The 22,995-nt window shown below is 36.2% G+C and overlaps 1 protein-coding gene across 3 annotated transcripts in view; it reads right to left on the reverse strand.

The window, feature by feature from the left end:
- Positions 1-554: 554 nt before the first annotated feature.
- LOC126889827 (uncharacterized) overlaps positions 555-22,995 on the reverse strand; it is a 787,508-nt gene continuing 765,067 nt past the window's right edge. For all 3 annotated transcript variants that reach the window (XM_050658511.1, XM_050658513.1, XM_050658512.1), the window contains one exon: positions 555-967. In XM_050658511.1, coding sequence (XP_050514468.1) covers positions 960-967 — 8 coding nt within the window. In that variant the 3' untranslated portion in view covers positions 555-959. The remainder of the gene's footprint in view (positions 968-22,995) is intronic.

A 22,995-nucleotide genomic window follows, 5' to 3' on the forward strand; every position in this document is an offset into this window, starting at 1 on the left:
ATGTAATCTATTTGATTTCCCACTATGCGGCCTGAAGTATCATGCGGTGATTTCCTTCCATGTGTATAATCTTCTGTATGGAAGTTCGAATTAAGTGTTAGTAATTACAAACTCATCTTCTGCCACTAATTCACCCAATCAGTCTACTCGCTCATTTATTTTTCCAAGCTTTAGGCATCTTCTTCTTCTTGACGTGCCTATCCGTGACAAATGTTGGCGATCATAATGGCAATCTTTATCTTATCTGCAGCAGCGTGGAACAACTGCACATATGTTCATTGTAAGATGGCTTGTAGGAGGGCATATCTGAATTCATTTCACATAATGTGACCGAAGTATTTTAACTTTCGAGATGTTATGGTGGTCAGTACCTCTCGGTTCTTCTTCATTCTTCAGACGACCTTCCAATTTTTGGCCCGGTCAGTCCACGGGATTCTCCGATATAGCCACATCTCAAATGCTTTTCTGCACATAAGTATCTTAGGACAATGTCCACGATTCAACACCATACAAAAGGGGCTTTAGATGTAGGAATACGTAAATAAAAAGCTATATTAAATCCACGATCGATTGTATTTTTTAAATTTTTTGGGTTTTTGTAAAAATCGTTCTTAAATTACACAGAAATTGTTGACTATTTAAAAACTACAATTCTAACAAAATAAAGTACACATTGTTTTATTATAAAAATGTAAATAAAAAAGTATTTTAAATAATAAAAATGCTTACTTATGAAATTTAAAAACAACTATTTGTCTCATACACTGCGCAATTAAACGAAAATCTTCTAACAATCAATAAGTATGGTAACAGTTTTAACACTAATGATTATTAGTTATTTCTAATGACTTAGAAATAATGAGCTATCTAATAAATGTTGATGTCAGTCAAATGAATGTTGGTCCTTATTGCACATTGGACGGCGTTGTCCATGGCCCTAATCGGGACAGGAGTAACCGTCAAAACACTGAAACAAAATATATATATTTATGAGAATTCATAGACGTATCACATTATTTTAATATTATTAGGTTAGTAAATGAACGAGAAATACGGCGATACCGTGTATATTTCCTTTTCATCACAGAATTGCATGAAAATTCGGATTTACACTAGTGGCCAAAATTCTGGAAACTTTACAAAAGTTTTAGTTTTGTTAGCAGCATTCATCTCGATGAAACTTATTGCATTCGATTCGTAAAAGTCCTAGGAAACTTTGTAAACTAAAGTGATGATGACGAAATGAAAATTGCATTATTGAACAAGGAAAATGCATTAAGTGTTGAAAAATGATAAATTTGTAATTAGGAAATAATTGACATAAATGAGTTCAATATTATGGTGTCTCCGAGGCACCGATGTCTCGGATGGTCTCCGAGGCACCTCTACTTCACTTTTGGATTTGTACCGTTGGTTGGTTTTACTTGACGGGTGAAAGCCACCCCTTCTCTTTGGTGAAAAAATATACGTTCAAAAAAAGTTGGGAAATGGATAAACTGGCTAATTCTAAACAACTTTTGTTCTATACAGTTTGTTCAATAAAATAACACGTTTATAGACGGTTTTTCTCAAATAAACTCTAAAAGTAAGGCAAATTACAAATCGAATATTTCAACTCGAAATAACCAAAAATAAAGCACTTTTCGGGGAAAACATCAAAATTTTTTTAAATGTTTAAAAAAGCTTAATTTTTGTTTTTTATAAAAATGTTTCTAGCATCAAAACTACGAAAGTTACGCTCAAAATAAAGTTAGTACGTTTTTTTTTTGGAAAAATAAACCGTGAAAATCAATCCCTAATTTAGTCCGTTCGCTGACGGTAAAATATTGCAAAACCTCTAAATTTTAAAGAACTGCTTGGATTGACATGAAATTTGGCATACACATATAGTTGAGTCCGCGAATCTTTACCCGTGCGTCATCATTTAAAGCATACGAAATAAGTCGATGATAAGTCGGAAATTGAAATTTACCAAGAGCAACAGCAAGTCATTTACTGTCACTTGCTGTTGCGTTTAGTAAATTTCAATAGGGAGTTTTTGTTGCTACGTAACGTACGCATCTCCGTATACGTAAAGGAACTAATGTGTCGTAGAGGATGAATGTTAAAATAGGTAGTTTTTGTAACTGCCTTAACGTAACGTAAAGCAAATCGTAAAGTCATTTTTAAATTCCGTTGACATTAAAAAAAATAAAACAATGTTCACACAATATACAATTAATATACAAATGTAAAAAAAGATAAATGAATGATGAAATTGTATGGTTTTAATTGCTTCTATTTAAATATAAAAATATTATTTTTCCTTAGGTTAAAATTTTTTTATTTTTGTTTATACCTACTTTTTAGTTGTAAATTATTGTATACCTACATCAGAATTCCAGTAGGTATAATGTAAATAGTGTGGTAATATTTATTTGAAAATTTTACTGAAACTAGGTCATTTGTTTATCTAGTTATTAATTGTGGTGATCACTGTATTTCTTAAATTAATACAAGATTTGTTTGTTTTGCTTTATTAATAGACAACTTAAAAACAATAAAATTTTAAAACTATTATGAAGTTCCAATTTCCAATTACAAACACAGAATAATTTTACTCAAATAGACTAAACCAATAACCAATATAACCTTAAAATGTTTAGAAACGAGTAGTACGCTGATGAAATGTTCATTTGGTAGGTAATCGGGCAAGATACTCGTGTGCATTCGGTGACTTTCGGCTCGATAGGGATGCGTATGAACCTAACGTACCAGCCCGTAACCTTAGGTAATGCGTATCTCGATACGGTAGTTCAACCATTAATGCGCAAGCGTATATGTCAAAAAGATGCGTTACGTTTACGTATTTGTGTGCACAAAAACTCCCTAATTTCCGACTTACCATCAACGTATTTCGTATGCTTTAAATGATGACGCACGGGTAAAGATTCGCGGACTCAACTGTAGCTAACAAGTCAAAGAAAAAAAGTGATATTGTGCCGATGTGTGCTTCTGACCTGGGGGTGAGTTTCACCCCCGAGAAAGGGTGAAAATATACGTCCAAAATAAGTACGGAAGTGAATAAACTGAATAATTTTAAGCAACTTTTGTTCTATAGAGTTTTTTCACTAAGTCAATATTTTTCGAGTTATTTGCGAGCGAGTGAATATGTTCACTTTTCACCAAAAGAACTACGGTTTTAGACGGTTTTTCGCAAATAACTCAAAAAGTAAGAATTTTGTCGAAAAAAAACATTCTTACCAAAAATATAGCCTCTAAAAAAATGAAAAAAATTGTGTATGTATTAGGTCTCTAGACCTAAGCTGAGTCTAAGTAAAAGCAGAGTTATTCGCTGTGCAAGTAGTTGGAGGGGATACGGGAAACGATCGTGCGCGAATAACGGAGAAATCTTGCAATTTCCTTAGATTTCATAAATAATTCATATTGTCAATTGAAATTGTCATATTGACATAGTTCATACCTACTCTCATTGAAGAAAACGGGATTTCGCAAATGCTGTGTTATAAATTGTAAAAATACAACAAAAAATTGTCAATTTAAGTAGAAGTTATACAAAGAGAAAAGTAGATTTCTAACATAATAAAGCAGAATTAAGTAACATAACCTAAATTATGTATTCTTGCGCCCGATTTTAAAATCAATTTGAAGTAAACATTAAATAAAAGTTCACTTTTAAGTGTAAATGTCAGTTTCATTATAATATAACCCTCACTTAAAGTTCAACTTTATTTATTGATATATTTATTGATCACGGCAATTTCTCACTGTCGCCAATTGGATGAACTCCTCCGATTAAAAAGGAGACTTCCCACCAATAGGCTCATTTTTTATCTCTGTCGCAATCTTCACCCATATTATAGGTCTATGCTTTAACTTAACACTTTAATGTTGTTCTGAAGCTATTTCCTTGTGGCATTTTTATAATCAACTATTTTTAATGAGAAATAAGCCACAATTTTACCAAAAAAATGATTTTATTAACGTTTAGAAGCCCAAATCGGGGTTCGTTGTCAAAATACAAAATACTACTAAAATAAACAAAAATGTTGTTGCTAAGTAAAAAAATTCTTCTAATAATTTATTTAATCTGACTCATTTATATTGGCAATTCAGACGTATATTATACATTTTAAAGTAAAAGGCTTTAAAATGATATCGCCAATATTTATGAGTTGCGTTCCTGGGACGACTTTACTAAAAGATAGTTCATTCGATTACATGAAATCAATCCCAACTCAAGAATATCCGTCACAAAAAAAATATCATAGCATGTGATTTGTCTTTAAAAAGACAACCAAATGCAACGATGACAGTAAAATTCTCGCGTTAGAGTTCCATAGGATATTCTTGAGTTGGGATTGATTTCATGTAATCGAATGAACTATCTTTTAGTAAAGTCGTCCCAGGAAGTCTTAAAGTCTTTTACTTTAAAATGTATAATATATGTCTGAATTGCCAATATAAATGAGTCAGATTAAATAAATTATTAGAAGAATTTTTTTACTTAGCAACAACATTTTTGTTTATTTTAGTAGTACAGTGGAACCGCGATAAGTCGGCCTCCGATAACTCAGAAGTCCGGCCAATCCGGACCGATTTTCATCAGACAAAACAAACATTTTTTCACTTTGACTGAGTTTTTTACCAAGAAATAAACATTACTGTATACAACTGTACGTAATTTAGATGCACTATGCTATATGTATTTTATGTTTTTGCAATTATAATGTGTATTTGTTTATTATTTATATGTATTTTATTAATTTTTACCATACTCTCCGACTAACCCGGATTTTCGATAACCCGGATTGGCCGCGGCCCCGATTAATTCGACTTATCGAGGTTCCACTGTATTTTGTATTTTGACAACGAAACCCGATTTGGGCTTTGAAACGTTAATAAAATTTTTTTGGTAAAATTGTGGATTATTTCCCATTAAAAATAGTTGATTAACACTTTAACCTCAAAATCAATCAAGTGAATTTAATTAATTGTATTTTACTTGTAATACTGCATTTTAATAATCAATTTTATTCACTACATACAATGTTTACCTTTTAATGTCATAATCACAATCTTACTTTTTCTTCTTATTCTTTTTTTGGGCTATGGACTTAACAATTATCCAGTAACCTGGACTAATATAATTGGCCAATATAATTAAAAGTGCTAAAAATGTTGCTGATTTATGACACTAGGTGTCGCTCTTCCGAACTTGCACAGTCCCAATAGCTAATGAATAATAGGTTCATATTCGTCAAATTCCGAATCGAGTATTTTAACGTGAAATAACAAAAAAGTGAAGCAATTTTTGGGAAAATCTCATTACAACTTTTCTAAAGTCTTTAAAAAAAGCTTTATTTTTGTTTTGTAAAAAAAATTTCTAGCATCAAAAGTGAGCAAGTTAGGCTCAAAATAAAGTTGGTCGCTTTTTTTCTTGGTAAAAAAATCGGGAAAATCATCTCCTAATTAGCATTTCAAATGAACTTAATCGTTACCACTTTTAAAAATGCTTTCCTCGTGTATGTATTGTTTATATGATCTGTAAGTTTCCTCGGTTCAAAGTCCATATTTTTGAAAGGCTGTAGTTAAAAGTGCTTGAACGAGTCACTAATCACGAGTGTATGCAAATTTAGAAACACTCAATCTTAACCAATATTTGTCTTACAGAAAAACTAAATAAATCCAAAATATTTAGAAAAGCAAAGCCAACTTTTTTTTACCCTTTGAGATTTTTGGTATCACTAATAATTGTTAAATTTTTTTTTAATTCTTTCAAAATTCTTTTAAATTAAATTAAATTTTTTTCAAAATTACAAATTAAAAAAAAATTAAAATCAAATTTTTCCAACTGTAAGCAGTTTGAACCATTGAAACTTACATATCATATAAACACAACATAAGTAAAGCAACTTATGAAGCGGTAACGATTAATTTCATTTAAGATGCTAATTAGGGGGTGATTCTCCCGATTTTTTTTTTCAAATCAAAAGGGGACCAGCTTTATTTTGAGCGTAACTTGCTTACATTTGATGTTGGAAACTTAAAAAAAAATAGAAATAAAGCTTTTTCTATGGATGCTATACACTAGTATACACTATACAATGTGCAACTTCTCTCACTACTTACATACATTCAAAACGAACAATTTCTCACGCAGTGAGAAAAATCGGCCAATGCAGTGAGAAATATTTTTTCTCATGGGTTCTCCTACGGGTTTCCATAAATATGATCGCCATTTTCATGGTAACATGCACAATACAAACACAATTAATGTTGTCAAACAAAATGTGTTGCAAAACTTACCAGGAATTACTCAAAACTGTTCAAAAATAACTGTTAATTAGAATTTTAAATAAATAACGTATATAAATTTTAAGAATATTAAATACCTACATGTACCGGGTGTCCCAATAAGAATGGCTCTCTGCCATATCTCAGAAACCCTTTATAGTACAGCTTTGAGAAAAAAAAATATAACAAAAGTTGTCTCGAGAAAAGCCTGGAAATTATTTTCATAATTGTAGGTTCACCGCTAGAGGGCGTAATTGAATATCAAAAATTAAAAAATCTAAATTTTACAAAATTTACCTAATGAAAGTGCACTGTAAATTCAATCATCGTATTCTTCATAAAATTCTGCGCATATTTGATTTCACAAGTTTAAATCTACCTTTGCAAATAAGAGGTAGGGGTGAGTGGGAACCTTGTTATGAAAAAATGGCTGTAAGTCCGGTTGTACTAAATCGAATTTTGCAAACTTCATCTTGTTGAAAACAAATCTTTTTCATCAATGTAAGAGTTATAATTTCGAACCAGTCTAATAAGTAATATGCCCGCTAGGAGGCGTTATTTAATTTTTTTCAGAAATCTAGTTTTCGTTGGAAAATACTAAATACAAGTATGCATTTTTAATCCTGTATTATAAAATTAGATTAAATTAACAATTGAATAGCGAAAACCGCATGTCGATACCTTTTTTCTATCTCGAGATATCTTAAGAAACGTGTAAATTTTAAACATAAGGCTAAGGCCACACACGCGAAAATTTACAACGCCGTAAGAGCCGTAAACCTGACGAGACATTGTTGTAGATGAAATAGGAGTTAGTCAACCAATGCCTCATCAGGTTTACTGCTCTTACGGCAACGTAAATTATCGCCCGTGTGGCCTTTCGCTTACTGTTACTGTCACCGGTAAACTAAATTAAGCAAAAGTAGTGTGCTATGGAAAATACAAAGAAACATTTTCCAGATGTTAACGTATATAAATATAATTAATTAAAACAACAATAAGACAAACAACACAAAATATAACAAAGAAATAAACACAGCTACTTAGTGACGATCTAAATGTTCAAATTGTTGCCCATCATTTTCGATGTAAGCATAATTTACTCCTTCAAGAGCAGATTGAACAGCAGTCTCAATTTCTGCTTTCGCAATGCTTTGAATGGCGTTTCGTATTCTCTAGATTCTAGATCATGTTTTCTCGAGTAGTGGGCCTGGCGGCAAAAACAAGGTCTTTAGTCCTCCCCATAAATAAAAGTCTGAAACAGTTAAATATGTTGTATTTACTACATTACTCGAGAAAACACTTCGGGAGCAAAAATTGAGATTGCTGTTCAATATACTCTAGAAAGAGTAAATGCTTGCATCGAAAATGATAAGCAACAATTTGACCATTTAGGTCATCACTAAATAGTTGTTTTTATTTCTTTGTTATATTTTATAGTGTTGTTTGTCTTATTGTTGCTTTAATTAATAGAGCTTTTCAACGCTTCTCATTTGTTTCGAGCCTCTGTCATATTATCGTATAATTCGTGTATAATATTAATGTACCACATATAACAGAGGTTCGAAAGAAATGAGAAGCGTTGGAAAGCCCTATTATATACGTTGATATCTGGAAAATGTTCCTTTATTTTTACATAGCACACTACTTTTCCTTAACTTCATTTACCGGTGACAGTAACAGTTATGTTTTTAAATTTACACGTTTCGTACGATATCTCGAGATAGAAAAAAGGTATCAACATGCGGTTTTCGCTATTCTGTTGCTAATTTGGTCTAATTTTGTAATATAGGATTAAAAATGCATACTTGTAGGTATTTAATATTTTCCAAAGAAAACTAGATTTCTGAAAAAAGTTAAATAACGCCTTCTAGCTCATATTACTTATTAGGCTGGTTCGAAATTATAACTCTTACATTGACGAAAAAGATTTGTTTTCAACAAGATGAAGTTTGTAAAATTCGATTTAGTAGAACCGGACTTACAGCCATTTTTTCATAACAAGGTTCCCACTCACCCCTACCTCTTATTTGCAAAGGTAGACTTAAACTTGTAAATCAAATATGCGCAGAATTTTATGAAGAATACGATGATTGAATTCCAGTGCACTTTCATTAGGTAAATTTTGTAAAATTTAGATTCTTTAATTTTTGATATTCAATTACGTCATCTAGCGGTGAACCTACAATTATGAAAATAATTTCCAGGCTTTTTTCTCGAGATAACTTTTGTTATAAAATTTTTTTCCTCAAAGCTGTACTATAAAGGGTTAATGAGATATGGCCGAGAGCCATTCTTATTGGGACACCCGGTATATGTATTTTATTTCAATTTATGCATATAATATACCGAAAAGCACCTAAATTATTTAATTTTGAAGTTTGAACTCTTGACAAAACTGCATCCATAAAAAAAGTACATTGTACAACACATGAGAAAATGACATATTTCCCTCTCGCTTGATTTGCGGCTAATTTTGTAATATAGGATTAAAAATGCTTACTTGTATTTAATATTTTCCAAAGAAAACTAGATTTCTGAAAAAAATTAAATAACGCCTTCTAGCTGGCATATTACTTATTAGGCTGGTTCGAAATTATAACTCTTACATTGACGAAAAAGATTTGTTTTCAACAAGATGAAGTTTGTAAAATTCGATTTAGTAGAACCGGACTTACAGGGATTTTTTCATAACAAGGTTCCCACTCATCCCTACCTCTTATTTGCAAAGGTAGACTTAAACTTGTAAATCAAATATGCGCAGAATTTTATGAAGAATACGATGATTGAATTTCCAGTGCACTTTCATTAGGTAAATTTTGTAAAATTTAGATTCTTTAATTTTTGATATTCAATTACGCCATCTAGCGGTGAACCTACAATTATAAAAATAATTTCCAGGCTTTTCTCGAGACAACTTTTGTTATAAAATTTTTTTTCTCAAAGCTGTATTATAAAGGGTTCCTGAGATATGACCGAGAGCCATTCTTATTGGGACACCCGGTATATGTATTTTATTTCAATTTATGCATATAATATACCGAAAAGCACCTAAATTATTTAATTTTGAAGTTTGAACTCTTGACAAAACCGCATCCATAGAAAAAGTACATTGTACAACACATGAGAAAATGACATATTTCCCTCTCGCTTGATTTGCGGCCCTCGCCTCGTGTCTCGGCTCGTGCCAACAAACTTCTGCGCTCGTGAGAAATACGCCTTTTTTCTCACTTGTTGTACAATATACTATTTTTAATTTAAAAAGGTTGTACTGAGTTATCCCTAGAAAGTACTTTATTTTTTGGTAATTTCACGTTGAAATATTCTATTTGGAATTTGACGAATATGAACCTACTTTAAATAGCTATAACTCTGCTACTACTAGTTCTAGAGACCCCATAAATATACATTTTTTTTTACTTTTTTACAAGCTATATTTTTGCTTAGATCAACAACAGATGCAATTTTCATTATAAGGCAGTTGATGGAAAAATACAGGAGTAAAGAAACAAACGCTCATATGGTATTCATTGATCTTGAGAAAGCATATGATAGAGTTCCTCGAAAGATTCTGTGGTGGGCACTCAATAAGAAAGGAGTCCCTGGTGAATATGTAAAGCTTATGAGGGATATGTATGAGGGAGTAACGACTAGTGTTAGGACAGGTGTGGGAGAAACTGATAAATTTCATGTGAAAGTAGGATTGCACCAAGGCTCTGTGCTGAGTCCGTATTTATTCTCATTAGTTTTGGACCAGATAACAGCGAAACTACAGGGTAACATTCCATGGTGCTTAATGTATGCTGATGATGTCGTGTTAGTAGGAAATAGTGAAAGACACTTAGAACAAAAACTGGAACAGTGGAGACAAGCTCTGGAGGACAAAGGTTTAAAACTTAGTAGGACAAAAACAGAGTATTTGGAATGTTCATTTAAAGATGGAGCTACTACAAATAAAATGGTATCTTTGAATGGTGAAATGATTGTGAAAAGCAATAGTTTTAAGTACCTAGGATCGGTATTACAGAGTAATGGAGAAATAGATGGAGATGCATGCAGTAGAATTAGGGCTGGATGGATGAAGTGGAAAGAAGCGAGTGGCGTGTTGTGTGACAGAAAAATTCCAATGAAGCTGAAGGGAAAATTCTATAAAACAGCCATAAGACCGGCTATGATGTACGGAACTGAATGTTGGGCAGTGAAAAAGAAAGAGGAACAACGAATGCATGTGGCGGAAATGAGAATGCTTAGATGGATGAGTGGAGTGACAAAGAAGGATAAAATTAGAAATGAGTTTATTAGGGGAAGTCTAGGTGTGGCACCAATTGATGTCAAAATGAGAGAGCATAGGTTAAGATGGTTTGGTCATGTTCAACGTCGAGATGTTAATCACCCAATACGAAGAATAGCTGAAGTGCAGATTCCTGGAAGGAGTAGGAGAGGAAGACCAAAGAAGACCTGGTGGGAGATGATAAGGCAGGACATGTTGGTAAAGGGGATTAACATTGATATGACCCAAGATAGAATTGTGTGGAGAAATGCAATTAGGGAAGCCGACCCCGCATAGGGATAAGGCAAAGAGAATGATGACAAGCTATATTTTTGCTAATAATATTTTTTCGATAAAATACTTATTTTTGAGTTATGTGCGAAAAACCGTCTAAAAGCATGTTTTTTTTTGTTGAAAAATGTACATATTCACTCGCAAATAACTCGAAAAGTATTGAGTTAGTGAAAAAACTCTATAGAATAAAAGTTGCTTCGAATTAGTCAGTTTATCGAATTCCGGACATATTTTGAACGTATGATTTTTCGCCCCCAGTAGGGATGAAACTCACCCCCTGGGCAAAAGCACACATTGACATAGTATCTGTAAGTTTCGCAGTACAAAGTGCTGCTTTTTGAAAGGGTTGTAGTTGAATACATGATACTATAAATAACAAGATAATGTGTTCCGCATCTCGAAGAGAAGGTAGTCGTGACGTAACTGGAGACCCAAGTTCGTAATGGTTCGTAATGTCCGAATGATGTCCGATTAGTTTGAATTGCTCGCGGTTGTATAGTCCAGGCTGTATGGTCGCCCCCGTTAGGTAAATTATTTCGATTCGATTTTGTTGCACAAACTTACTTAAAAAGAGTTCCTTATAACAAATCCACAGGGTGCCGGGAGGTGCCGCGGTCAGAAAATTGTTTAAACAATTTTTTTAATCAAATTCAAAAAATTAATTTTTTCAATTCGTTCAATTTTTTTTTAGATTTTTTGGATCATTATAAGCAAAAAAGGTCTCCTGTGATTTTTCTCTAAAAATGTATTGTTGTCGAGTTATACGCGATTTAATATTTGAAAAACGCGAAAATCACCATTTCCAACGCTTCCAGTTAAAAATTATTACTATGAAAGGTAGAAAGTGACCAAACCAAAGTTTAAAGTCCACCCTACAAGATCCTGAAGAAATTTTTGTCATTATTTTATTAGTAAGCTGTTATTTTTAATTATTAACAAAGAGCGCTAACTGCGTATAGTCGGTCGTCAATAGTTAGTGCGAAAGAGATGCACCATTCCGGCCGTCTAATGGTGCATCTCAGTTGCACTCACATTGACGGCCGCCTTACTTAGCGCTCATGGTTAACAATTAAAAATATAAAATCGTGACAAAATTTCTTCAGAATCCTATAAGGGAGGCTTTCAAATTTGATTCGGTCACTTTTTAACTTTCATAGAAATAATTTTTAACTGAGTTATTAAGTCTTGAGTGATTAAGCGTTTTTCAAATTTTAAATCGAGTTTAACTCAACAACAGTAAATTTTAGAGAAAATTTACAAGAGATCTTTTTGGCTCATAATGACCCAAAGAATCTAAAACAATAAATTTTTCGAATTTGTTTAAAAAAATTGTTTAAACAATTTTCCAAACGCGGCACCTCCCGGTACTCTGTGTATTTGTTATAAGGAACTCTTTTTAAGTGAAAAATCCAGGAGGAAAATAAACTTCCTGTAGCTGACTGTATACCATAAATCACAAAAATACCAAGTTTCTTGTAAAAGGTATATATTGACCTTAGGAAGGAATATATACCTTTTACAAGAAACTTGTTATTTTTTTTTTCTTTTTAAGTGAGTTTGTGCAAAAAAAATCGAATCGGAATATGTTACCTAACGGAGGCGACGATACAGCCTGGACTATAAGCAACAACAAGAATTTAAATTCCGGTCTCCAGTTACGTCATACTCCAATAGTCACTAATAACGAGTGTATCCAAACTTTGAACACCCATATCTCAACCAATTTTGGTCTTATAGAAAAACAAAAAAGCCAAAATATTCAGAAAATCAAAACCTACATTTTTTTACTCTTCGATATTTTTTTCGTATCACAAACAATTTTTAAGTTAAAGAAAAACAGTTTTTCAAAATTTCAAAAAATGTTTTTTTACTTTAAAACCAAATTTTTTCAAAAATAACTACTTTAAACCGGTGAAATTTATAGATATATAAACAATACATAAGTAAAGTAGATTGTAAATCAGTAACGATTAATTTCATTTGGTATGCTAATTAGGGGGTGATTTTCATGATTTTTTTACCAAAAAAAAAAGGGATTCACTTTATGTTAAGCGTAACTTGCTTAGTTTTGGTGCTAGAAACTTTTATTAAAAAAAATAAAATAAAACTATTTTTAAACGCTTTAAAAAGTTCTGATGGGATTTCCTCAAATAGTGCCTTTATTTTTTGGTTGTTTCACGTAGAAATATTCGATTTAGAATTTGACGAATCAGAACCTACTTTTCATGAGCAACAACTCTGCATCTATTGGGTCTAAAGACTTCATGCACACACCATTTTTTTTTTTCGTTTTTATATAAGCTAGGTAGGTACATTTTTGCTCAGAACAATTTTTTTGATAAAATACTGGTTTTAAGTTATTTGCTAAAAACCTTCTGAAAACGTGTTTTTTTTTTGTTTAAAAATAAACAGTTTCACTCGCAAATAACTCAAAAAATATATTGACTAGTAACAAAACTCATAAAACGAATGTTGCTGAGAATTAGTCAGTTTGTCCACTTGCGGACTTATCTTTAAAATATTTTTCTCGCCACTGAGAAGGGGTGGCTTTCACCTCCCAACTAAAAGCAACCAACAGCATAAGTCCAACAGTGAAGAAGAGGGTAAGAGAAACTTAAATAAACTTTCAAGCAAATTACACTCCAAAATGGTCATTTACTGTACTAAAAGATCCACCCTAAATATTTCAGAAATGTGACATATTGGAAAAATGCCGAGACAGGTCGATTTTTAAATTTAGTTTTGCTTTTATTTTGAATAATAGCAACTGTGATGACGTCCTGATGACATTCATTTGTTTTTTTAAATAAAAACCTATATTTTTTCTGTCAAAATTAAATAGGTTTTGCTTGACTAAAAAAAAAATAGGAAAGGATGTAAATTCTACTCTAATATCAATAGAACGGGCAGTGTCGGATAACTTCACGATTATGTAATTACAGCATAATTGTAGCTTTGGGGGGAGCCCGAGCAGGGATTTTTGCAGTTACTAGCGCGCGTCAGATTATTACATGGAGAGAAACCTTGTCCCTGAAAATGTACCTCTACCATATATTGGCTCTTAATGCAGGGGAGTTCGTTAAGGAGGGTCGAAAAAAAAATCAATCCTTAGAAAAACTCGAAATCGTGAGATTAAGATAAGGTAAGTTAAGAACATGCAAAACAGTGTATATTTCAAAAATCTGACGATTTGAGTGGGGCTTAAAGAAATGGGTGGGTCCCAAAGTTTCACAAGAAAAAATCGAATATTTTGCGAAATGAATGACAAATCGAAAAACTAAAAAATACGTACTCAACATTTTTCAAAATACTGTCGAATGATACCAAATACGACTTCCCACGGAGAGGGGTGTGGGTAAATTTAATATTTTAAATACGAATCCCGCGATATTTCGCGAAATGAACATCAGATCGAAAAACTGAAAAATACACTTATTCAATATTTTTGAAAAATCTATCGAATGGCACCAAACACGACCCCCCACGGAGGTGGGGTGGGGGGTTACTTTAAAATCTTAAATGGGAGGCCCCATTTTTATTGCAGATTTGGATTCCATACGTAAAAATAAGTAACTTTTATTCGAGACATTTTTTCGAATTATGGATAGATGGCGCTATAATCTAAAGAAACGATTGTTGGAAATGGAAAATTAAATTAAAAATAGAAAGTCCCCACTAAAATGGAAAACTTTACTAACTTTTTTTGGTTTTAGAACCTACTCTTCGCAACCCAATAGGTCCCCAAAGCGCTCGAGTGACTGCACACTTAGCATACTTTGCTCCCCTACCATAAAGACTTAATAATAATAATAATAATAATAATAATAATAACCTGTGGGAGTTTTTTGTCAGTTCTTCTATCAGGCGCGGCCCCCTGCGAATGGGGGATGCTTTCTGGGTATTCGTAGCGCCAGTACCCAGAGAGTAGCAGGGATACTTGCCGTGGAACAAAAACTGACACCTGGCAGTAGGTATAAAATGCACACCCATGAGAATGGAGAATAATAATTTATGTTTAGGATCGCTGCCTGGGGATCGCCAGGGCACGTCTGGAGCCGGCGCTGGACGTGACAGCATGCGGGACGTCGGTGGCAGGGTGTTGAGGAGGCGGGCCCCTGTCATACAATCAGCTACAGCCCAACAACAACAACAACCACAAGCGAGCCAAACAACAGCAAGAGCTCCACCCGCTGAAGGTGCTGCGCTGGAACATCAGCCGGCGCTCACTCAAGCGGGACGACCGAGGCAGCGCATGAAATGGACTGTGTCCATTAACGAAAGCATTTTGCGCTCCTATTATAAGGTGACAAACTTCGGTCAAGAAACGATCGGCTACAGACAACAGCTGTATGCCGAATTTTGCAGGGAGTACCCAGATATTCAAGTATCGGAGCAAAGAGTATCAGATCAATACCGGGTAATCATAAGAAACAACCTTATCCCAGAAGCTAGACGCAATACGATCAAAAGCGAAGTCGAACGGGAGATTAACAACCAAGGGCTAGTTTTAGATCAAGTCCCTAATGAAATCCTTGATGAGCAGATCCCTGAGATTCCCATACCAGAAACTCAACCTGACAATACACAGCAGGAAAACAACGAGTTGCGCGATAGTCTAGCAAACGAAATGGCGCGTGCCGTACAAGAGTTTAATGGAACAAATCCACTTAGCAGACCACCGCTACCACGAATAAACTCTTGTAAGAAACTAGGTGCGCTGTTACAAATTGTGAACACTGAAGTCCTACCCAATTATGTCGTAGAAGCCCACACATTGGAATATCTGCATATGCTAATCTACTGTGCAGCAACAGCAATTGCTAATGTAATGGGCGTTAAGATCAGAACACGACGGGGTACTAATAACGGAAGGACTGGTAACAGAACTGCACCCTGGGAAAAAAGACTTCTCGGAAAAATTGAATTACTGCGTAGGGATATTGGTCAAGTTACAGAATATGTAAGAGGTGTAACAAGTAGAAAGGTCATTAAGAGAGCTGAAGAAATAATGCGGAGCACTGCAAGACACTCGAGATACGATCCAGAAAATAACACAGCCCAACAGTGCCTGGATACATTAAAACAAAAACTCTCCGTCTATTCAGGACGATTAAGAAGGTATAAAGTTAGTAACAACCGAAAATGTGACAATGCACTTTTTGGGAACTCTGAGAAGGCGTTCTACCGAAAACTCAATTCCACCGTAGAAAGTGTCGACAAGTCTTACCCAAGCCAAGAAGAAATTCATGAGTTTTGGGGAAATCAACTTTCCACACCAGCTGTTTTTAACAACAATGCTGGCTGGATAGAAGATACGACGCACAACTGTCACCACTACGTCACTGCTAACTACGAACCATTCACGACTGAAGAAGTCTCAAATGTCATCAAAGAGCTTCATAACTGGAAATCTCCTGGACCAGACGGAGTCCAGAACTTCTGGCTTAAAAAGTTTTGGAGTATTCATGAGTGCTTATCAACATTAATTAATCATGTTATTTCTAATCCGCAGGAATTACCATCATTTCTAACTCAGGGAACTACTTATTTAATACCCAAGGATCAAAATAACACCCAAGATCCATCCAAGTACCGCCCAATTACTTGTCTTCCAACTTTGTATAAATTGGTCACATCCTGTGTAACCCGGCGTATCTACCAACATTGTGCTCTAAACAATATCATAGAGCCTCAACAGAAAGGATGCGCTAAGGGTTCCATGGGTTGCAAAGAACAGCTTATCATCGACTCAGTCATTTCTAACCAGGCATTCACTAAAAAAAGGAACCTTTTTACTGCTTTTATTGACTATAAAAAGGCCTTTGATTCAGTACCGCATGAATGGCTAATAGATATATTGAAAATATACAAAGTCGATGATAACATAGTGACCTTTTTAAGGCATATAATGAGAGATTGGAAGACTAAAATTCACCTCCAAATACCTGGTGAAAACAATATCGAAACAGAAAATATCGCAATCAACCGGGGCCTATTTCAAGGAGACTCGTTGAGTCCATTGTGGTTCTGTTTAGCTTTGAACCCCCTTTCCCAGCTATTAAACTCCACTGACTCAGGTTTTAGCATTAAAAGCAATAATAGTGTGGTAGCGAAGCTCAATCATCTGTTGTATATGGATGATTTGAAATTAATGGCTTCCACTCGAGAACACCTAGAAGAGATGCTAAAAACTGTAGAAACATTCTCTAATGATATTAGTATGCAGTTCGGTCTAGACAAGTGCCGTGTTTTGAATATAGTCAGAGGAAAGGTACAGCCCGGTGGATTCGATATGCAAAATGGCCAGAACATCGAGGCCATGGGCGACAACGATATGTACAAATATCTTGGAGTAAAGCAGGCGCGGAAAATTGACCATAAGCAAATGAAAACTGAGATAACTACTGAGTTTATAAGAAGGGTAAAACAGCTGCTTCGTTCACAGCTTAACAGTAAAAATTTGTTTAAGGCACTAAACACCTACGCTTGTTCCGCGCTTAGCTATTCATTTGGTATTGTTAAGTGGACAAAAACGGATATAGAAAATCTTCAGCGAAAAGTACGAACACACCTCACAAAGGCACAAAAACACCACCCTAAAAGTGCAGTAGAACGAACGACATTACCCCGGTATTTAGGAGGAAGAGGGCTTATGGATATAGGTGAGCAATTAGATAAACAAATTGCTAATTTAAGAACTTATTTTCAGATGCAGGCTGAGACATCTACTCTACACCGCGCCATTTGCGCAGTAGATGACACAACACCGATCAAACTGAGGGAACCAGAAATGCGCTTAAACCACCTTACTAAGGACGAAAAACTGCGCGCCTGGATGGGTAAACCTCTGCACGGGCGACATCCCAATGAGGTCAGCCAAGACTATGTCGACAATACAGCGTCGAACTATTGGTTGACATCAGGAAAGATGTTCCCTGAAACGGAGGGTTCATTACTGGCCATTCAGGATCAGGTTATACCAACCAGAAATTACCTGAAATATATCGTCAAAGACCCTCAGGTTCAAAACGACAGATGCCGATATGGATGTCAAGCCCAAGAAACCATCCAACATATTACAGGGGGCTGCCAAGCATTTGCTGCAACTGAATATAAGGAACGGCATGACGCAGTGGGAAAAATCCTTCATCAAGAGATAGCTAACAAGTTGGGACTTCTCCAAACGGACCATCTCCCATATTATCAATACGTTCCTGAGAGTATGCTTGAGGATGGCAACTACAAGCTATACTGGGACCGCAGTGTGCTCACAGACCAAACAGTGGCACATAATAGACCAGATCTCGTACTAGTTAATAAATTAACAAGACAAACAACACTAATTGATGTGGCGATACCTAACAACAATAATCTACGTAGTAAATTTACTGAAAAGATCGCCAAGTATAGAGATCTGGAAATTCAAATACGGAGACAATGGAGAATGCAAAGTACCCAGACGATACCTATTGTTATATCTACTACTGGAGTCATTCCGAAGACCCTCCTCGAAAGCATAAAAAAGCTGGGTCTCAATGAACATCTTTATAAGACCATGCAGAAAGCTGTACTACTTGCGACGGCCAGAAGTGTACGAAAATTTTTGGGAGATACACCTGCATTCCAAGTCACCTAGGGCTCGATAACACGGAAAGAGTCCCACCAGAGCTCAATCCTTTTGATACCGTAGGTATCTGGGATGAGTCAATTTTCCCCTTAGAGGGAGTGTGAGCCGTATGGCTAAATCTGGATAATAATAATAATAATGTGGGAGTTTTATGTCAGTGGGAGTTTTATGTCAGTTCTTCTATCAGGCGCGGCCCCCTGCGAATGGGGGATGCTTTCTGGGTATTCGTAGCGCCAATACCCAGAGAGTAGCAGAAATACTTGCCGTGGAACAAAAACTGACACCTGGCAGTAGGTATAAAATGCACACCCATGAGAATGGAGACTAATAGTTTATGTTTAGGGCCGCTGCCTGGGGATCGCCAGGGCACGTCTGGAGCCGACGCTGGACGTGACAGCATGCGGGACGTCGGTGGCAGGGTGTTGAGGAGGCGGGCCCCTGTCACACAAACAGCTACAGCCCAACAACAAGAACAACAACCACAAGCGAGCCAAACAACAGCAAGAGCTCCACTCGCTGAAGGTGCTGCGCCGGAACATCAGCCGGCGCTCACTCAAGCGGGACGACCGAGGCAGCGCATGAAATGGACTGTGTCCATTAACGAAAGCATTTTGCGCTTTTATTATAAGGTGACAAACCCCGGTCAAGAAACGATCGGCTACAGACAACAGCTGTATGCCGAATTTTGCAGGGAGTACCCAGATATTCAAGTATCGGAGCAAAGAGTATCAGATCAATACCGGGTAATCGTAAGAAACAACCTTATCCCAGAGACTAGACGCAATGCGATCAAAAGCGAAGTCGAACGGGAGATTAATAACCAAGAGCTAGTTTTAGATCAAGTCCCTAATGAAATCCTTGATGAGCAGATTCCTGAGATTCCCATACCAGAAACTCAACCTGACAATACACAGCAGGAAAACAACGAGTTGCGCGATAGTCTAGAGAACGAAATGGCTCGTGCCGTACAAGAGTTTAATGGAACAAATCCACTTAGCAGACCACCGCTACCACGAATAAACTCTTGTAAGAAACTAGGTGCCCTGTTACAAATTGTGAATACTGAAGTCCTACCCAATTATGTCGTAGAAGCCCACACATTGTAATATCTGCATATGCTAATCTACTGTGCAGCTACAGCAATTGCCAATGTAATGGGCGTTAACATCAGAACACGACGGGGTACTAATAACGGAAGGACTGGTAACAGAATTGCACCCTGGGGAAAAAGACTCCTCGGAAAAATTGAATTACTGCGTAGGGATATTGGTCAAGTCACAGAATATATAAGAGGTGTTACAAGTAGAAAAGTCATTAAAAGAGCTGAAGAAATAATGCGGAGCACTGCAAGACACTCGAGATACGATCCAGAAAATAACACAGCCCAACAGTGTCTGGATACATTAAAACAAAAACTCTCCGTCTATTCAGGACGATTAAGAAGGTATAAAGTTAGTAACAGCCGAAAATGTGACAATGCACTTTTTGAGAACTCTGAGAAGGCGTTCTACCGAAAACTCAATTCCACCGTAGAAAGTGTCGACAAGTCTTACCCAGGCCAAGAAGAAATTCATGAGTTTTGGGGAAATCAACTTTTCACGCCAGCTGCTTTTAAGAACAATGCTGGCTGGATAGAAGATACGACGCACAACTGTCACCACTACGTCACTGCTAACTACGAACCATTCACGACTGAAGAAGTCTCAAATGTCATCAAATAGCTTCATAACTGGAAATCTCCTGGACCAGACGGAGTTCAGAACTTCTGGCTTAAAAAGTTTTGGAGTATTCATGAGTGCTTATCAACATTAATTAATCATGTTATTTCTAATCCGCAGGAATTACCATCATTTCTAACTCAGGGAACTACTTATTTAATACCCAAGGATCAAAATAACACCCAAGATCCATCCAAGTACCGCCCAATTACTTGTCTTCCAACTTTGTATAAATTGGTCACATCCTGTGTAACCCGGCGTATCTACCAACACTGTGCTCTAAACAATATCATAGAGCCTCAACAGAAAGGATGCGCTAAGGGTTCCATGGGTTGCAAAGAACAGCTTATCATCGACTCAGTCATTTCTAACCAGGCATTCACTAAAAAAAGGAAACTTTTTACTGCTTTTATTGACTATAAGAAGGCCTTTGATTCAGTACCGCATGAATGGCTAATAGATATATTGAAAATATACAAAGTAGATGATAACATAGTGACCTTTTTAAGGCATATAATGAGAGATTGGAAGACTAAAATTCACCTCCAAATACCTGGTGAAAACAATATCGAGACCGAAAATATCGCAATCAACCGGGGCCTATTTCAAGGAGACTCGTTGAGTCCATTGTGGTTCTGTTTAGCTTTGAACCCCCTTTCCCAACTATTAAACTCCACTGACTCAGGTTTTAGCATTAAAAGCAATAATACTGTGGTAGCGAAGCTCAATCATCTGTTGTATATGGATGATTTGAAATTAATGGCTTCCACTCGAGAACACCTAGAAGAGATGCTAAAAACTGTAGAAACATTTTCTAATGATCTTAGTATGCAGTTCGGTCTAGACAAGTGCCGTGTTTTGAATATAGTCAGAGGAAAGGTACAGCCCGGTGGATTCGATATGCAAAATGGCCAGAACATCGAGGCCATGGGCGACAACGATATGTACAAATATCTTGGAGTAAAGCAGGCGCGGAAAATTGACCATAAGCAAATGAAAACTGAGATAACTACTGAGTTTATAAGAAGGGTAAAACAGCTGCTTCGTTCACAGCTTAACAGTAAAAATTTGTTTAAGGCACTAAACACCTACGCTTGTTCCGCGCTTAGCTATTCATTTGGTATTGTTAAGTGGACAAAAACGGATATAGAAAATCTTCAGCGAAAAGTACGAACACACCTCACAAAGGCACAAAAACACCACCCTAAAAGTGCAGTAGAACGAACGACATTACCCCGGTATTTAGGAGGAAGAGGACTTATGGATATAGGTGAGCAATTAGATAAACAAATTGCTAATTTAAGAACTTATTTTCAGATGCAGGCTGAGACATCTACTCTACATCGCGCTATCTGCGCAGTAGATGACACAACACCGATCAAACTGAGGGAAGCAGAACTGCGCATAAACCACCTTACTAAGGACGAAAAAGTGCGCGCCTGGATGGGTAAACCTTTGCACGGGCGACATCCCAATGAGATCAGCCAAGATTATGTCGACAATATAGCGTCGAACTACTGGTTGACATCAGGAAAGATGTTCCCTGAAACGGAGGGTTCATTACTGGCCATTCAGGATCAGGTTATACCAACCAGAAACTACCTGAAATATATCATAAAAGACCCTCAGGTTCAAAACGACAGATGCCGATATGGATGTCAAGCCCAAGAAACCATCCAACACCTTACAGGGGGTTGCCAGGTATTTGCTGCAACTGAATACAAGGAACGGCATGACGCAGTGGGAAAAATCCTTCATCAAGAGATAGCTATCAAGCTGGGACTTCTCCAAACGGACCATCTCCCGTATTATCAATACGTCCCTGAGAGTATGCTTGAGTATGGCAACTACAAGCTATACTGGGACCGCACTGTGCTCACAGACCAAACAGTGGCACATAATAGACCAGATCTCGTACTAGTTAATAAATTAACAAGACAAACAACACTAATTGATGTGGCGATACCTAACAACAATAATCTACGTAGTAAATTCACTGAAAAGATCGCCAAGTACAGAGATCTAGAAATTCAAATACGAAGGCAATAGAGAATGCAAAGTACCCAGACGATACCTATTGTTATATCTACTACTGGAGTCATTCCGAAGAACCTCCTCGAAAGCATAAAAAGGCTGGGTCTAAATGAACATCTTTACAAGACCATGCAGAAAGCTGTACTACTCGCAACGGCCAGATGTGTACGAAAATTTTTGGGAGATACACCTCCATACCAAGTCACCTAGGGCTCGATAACACGGAAAGAGTCCCACCAGAGCTCAATCCTTTTGATACCGTAGGTATCTGGGATGAGTCAATTTTCCCCTTAGAGGGAGTGTGAGCCGTATGGCTAAATCTGGATAATAATAAAAATTAAAACGGAGGGTTAAAAATCCCTGAAACGGAGGGTTCATTACTGGCCATTCAGGATCAGGTTATACCAACCAGAAATTACCTGAAATATATCATCAAAGACCCTCATGTTCAAAACGACAGATGCCGATATGGATGTCAAGCCCAAGAAACCATCCAACATCTTACAGGGGGCTGCCAGGCATTTGCTGCAACTGAGTACAAGGAACGGCATGACGCAGTGGGAAAAATCCTTCATCAGGAGATAGCTATCAAGCTGGGACTTCTCCAAACCGACCATCTCCCATATTATCAATACGTCCCTGAGAGTATGCTTGAGGATGGCAACTACAAGCTATACTGGGACCGCACTGTGCTCACAGACCAAACAGTGGCGCATAATAGACCAGATCTCGTATTAGTCAATAAATTAACGAGA

This window comes from Diabrotica virgifera, chromosome 8 (assembly GCF_917563875.1).
Source record: "Diabrotica virgifera virgifera chromosome 8, PGI_DIABVI_V3a".
Classification (NCBI taxonomy): domain Eukaryota; kingdom Metazoa; phylum Arthropoda; class Insecta; order Coleoptera; family Chrysomelidae; genus Diabrotica; species Diabrotica virgifera.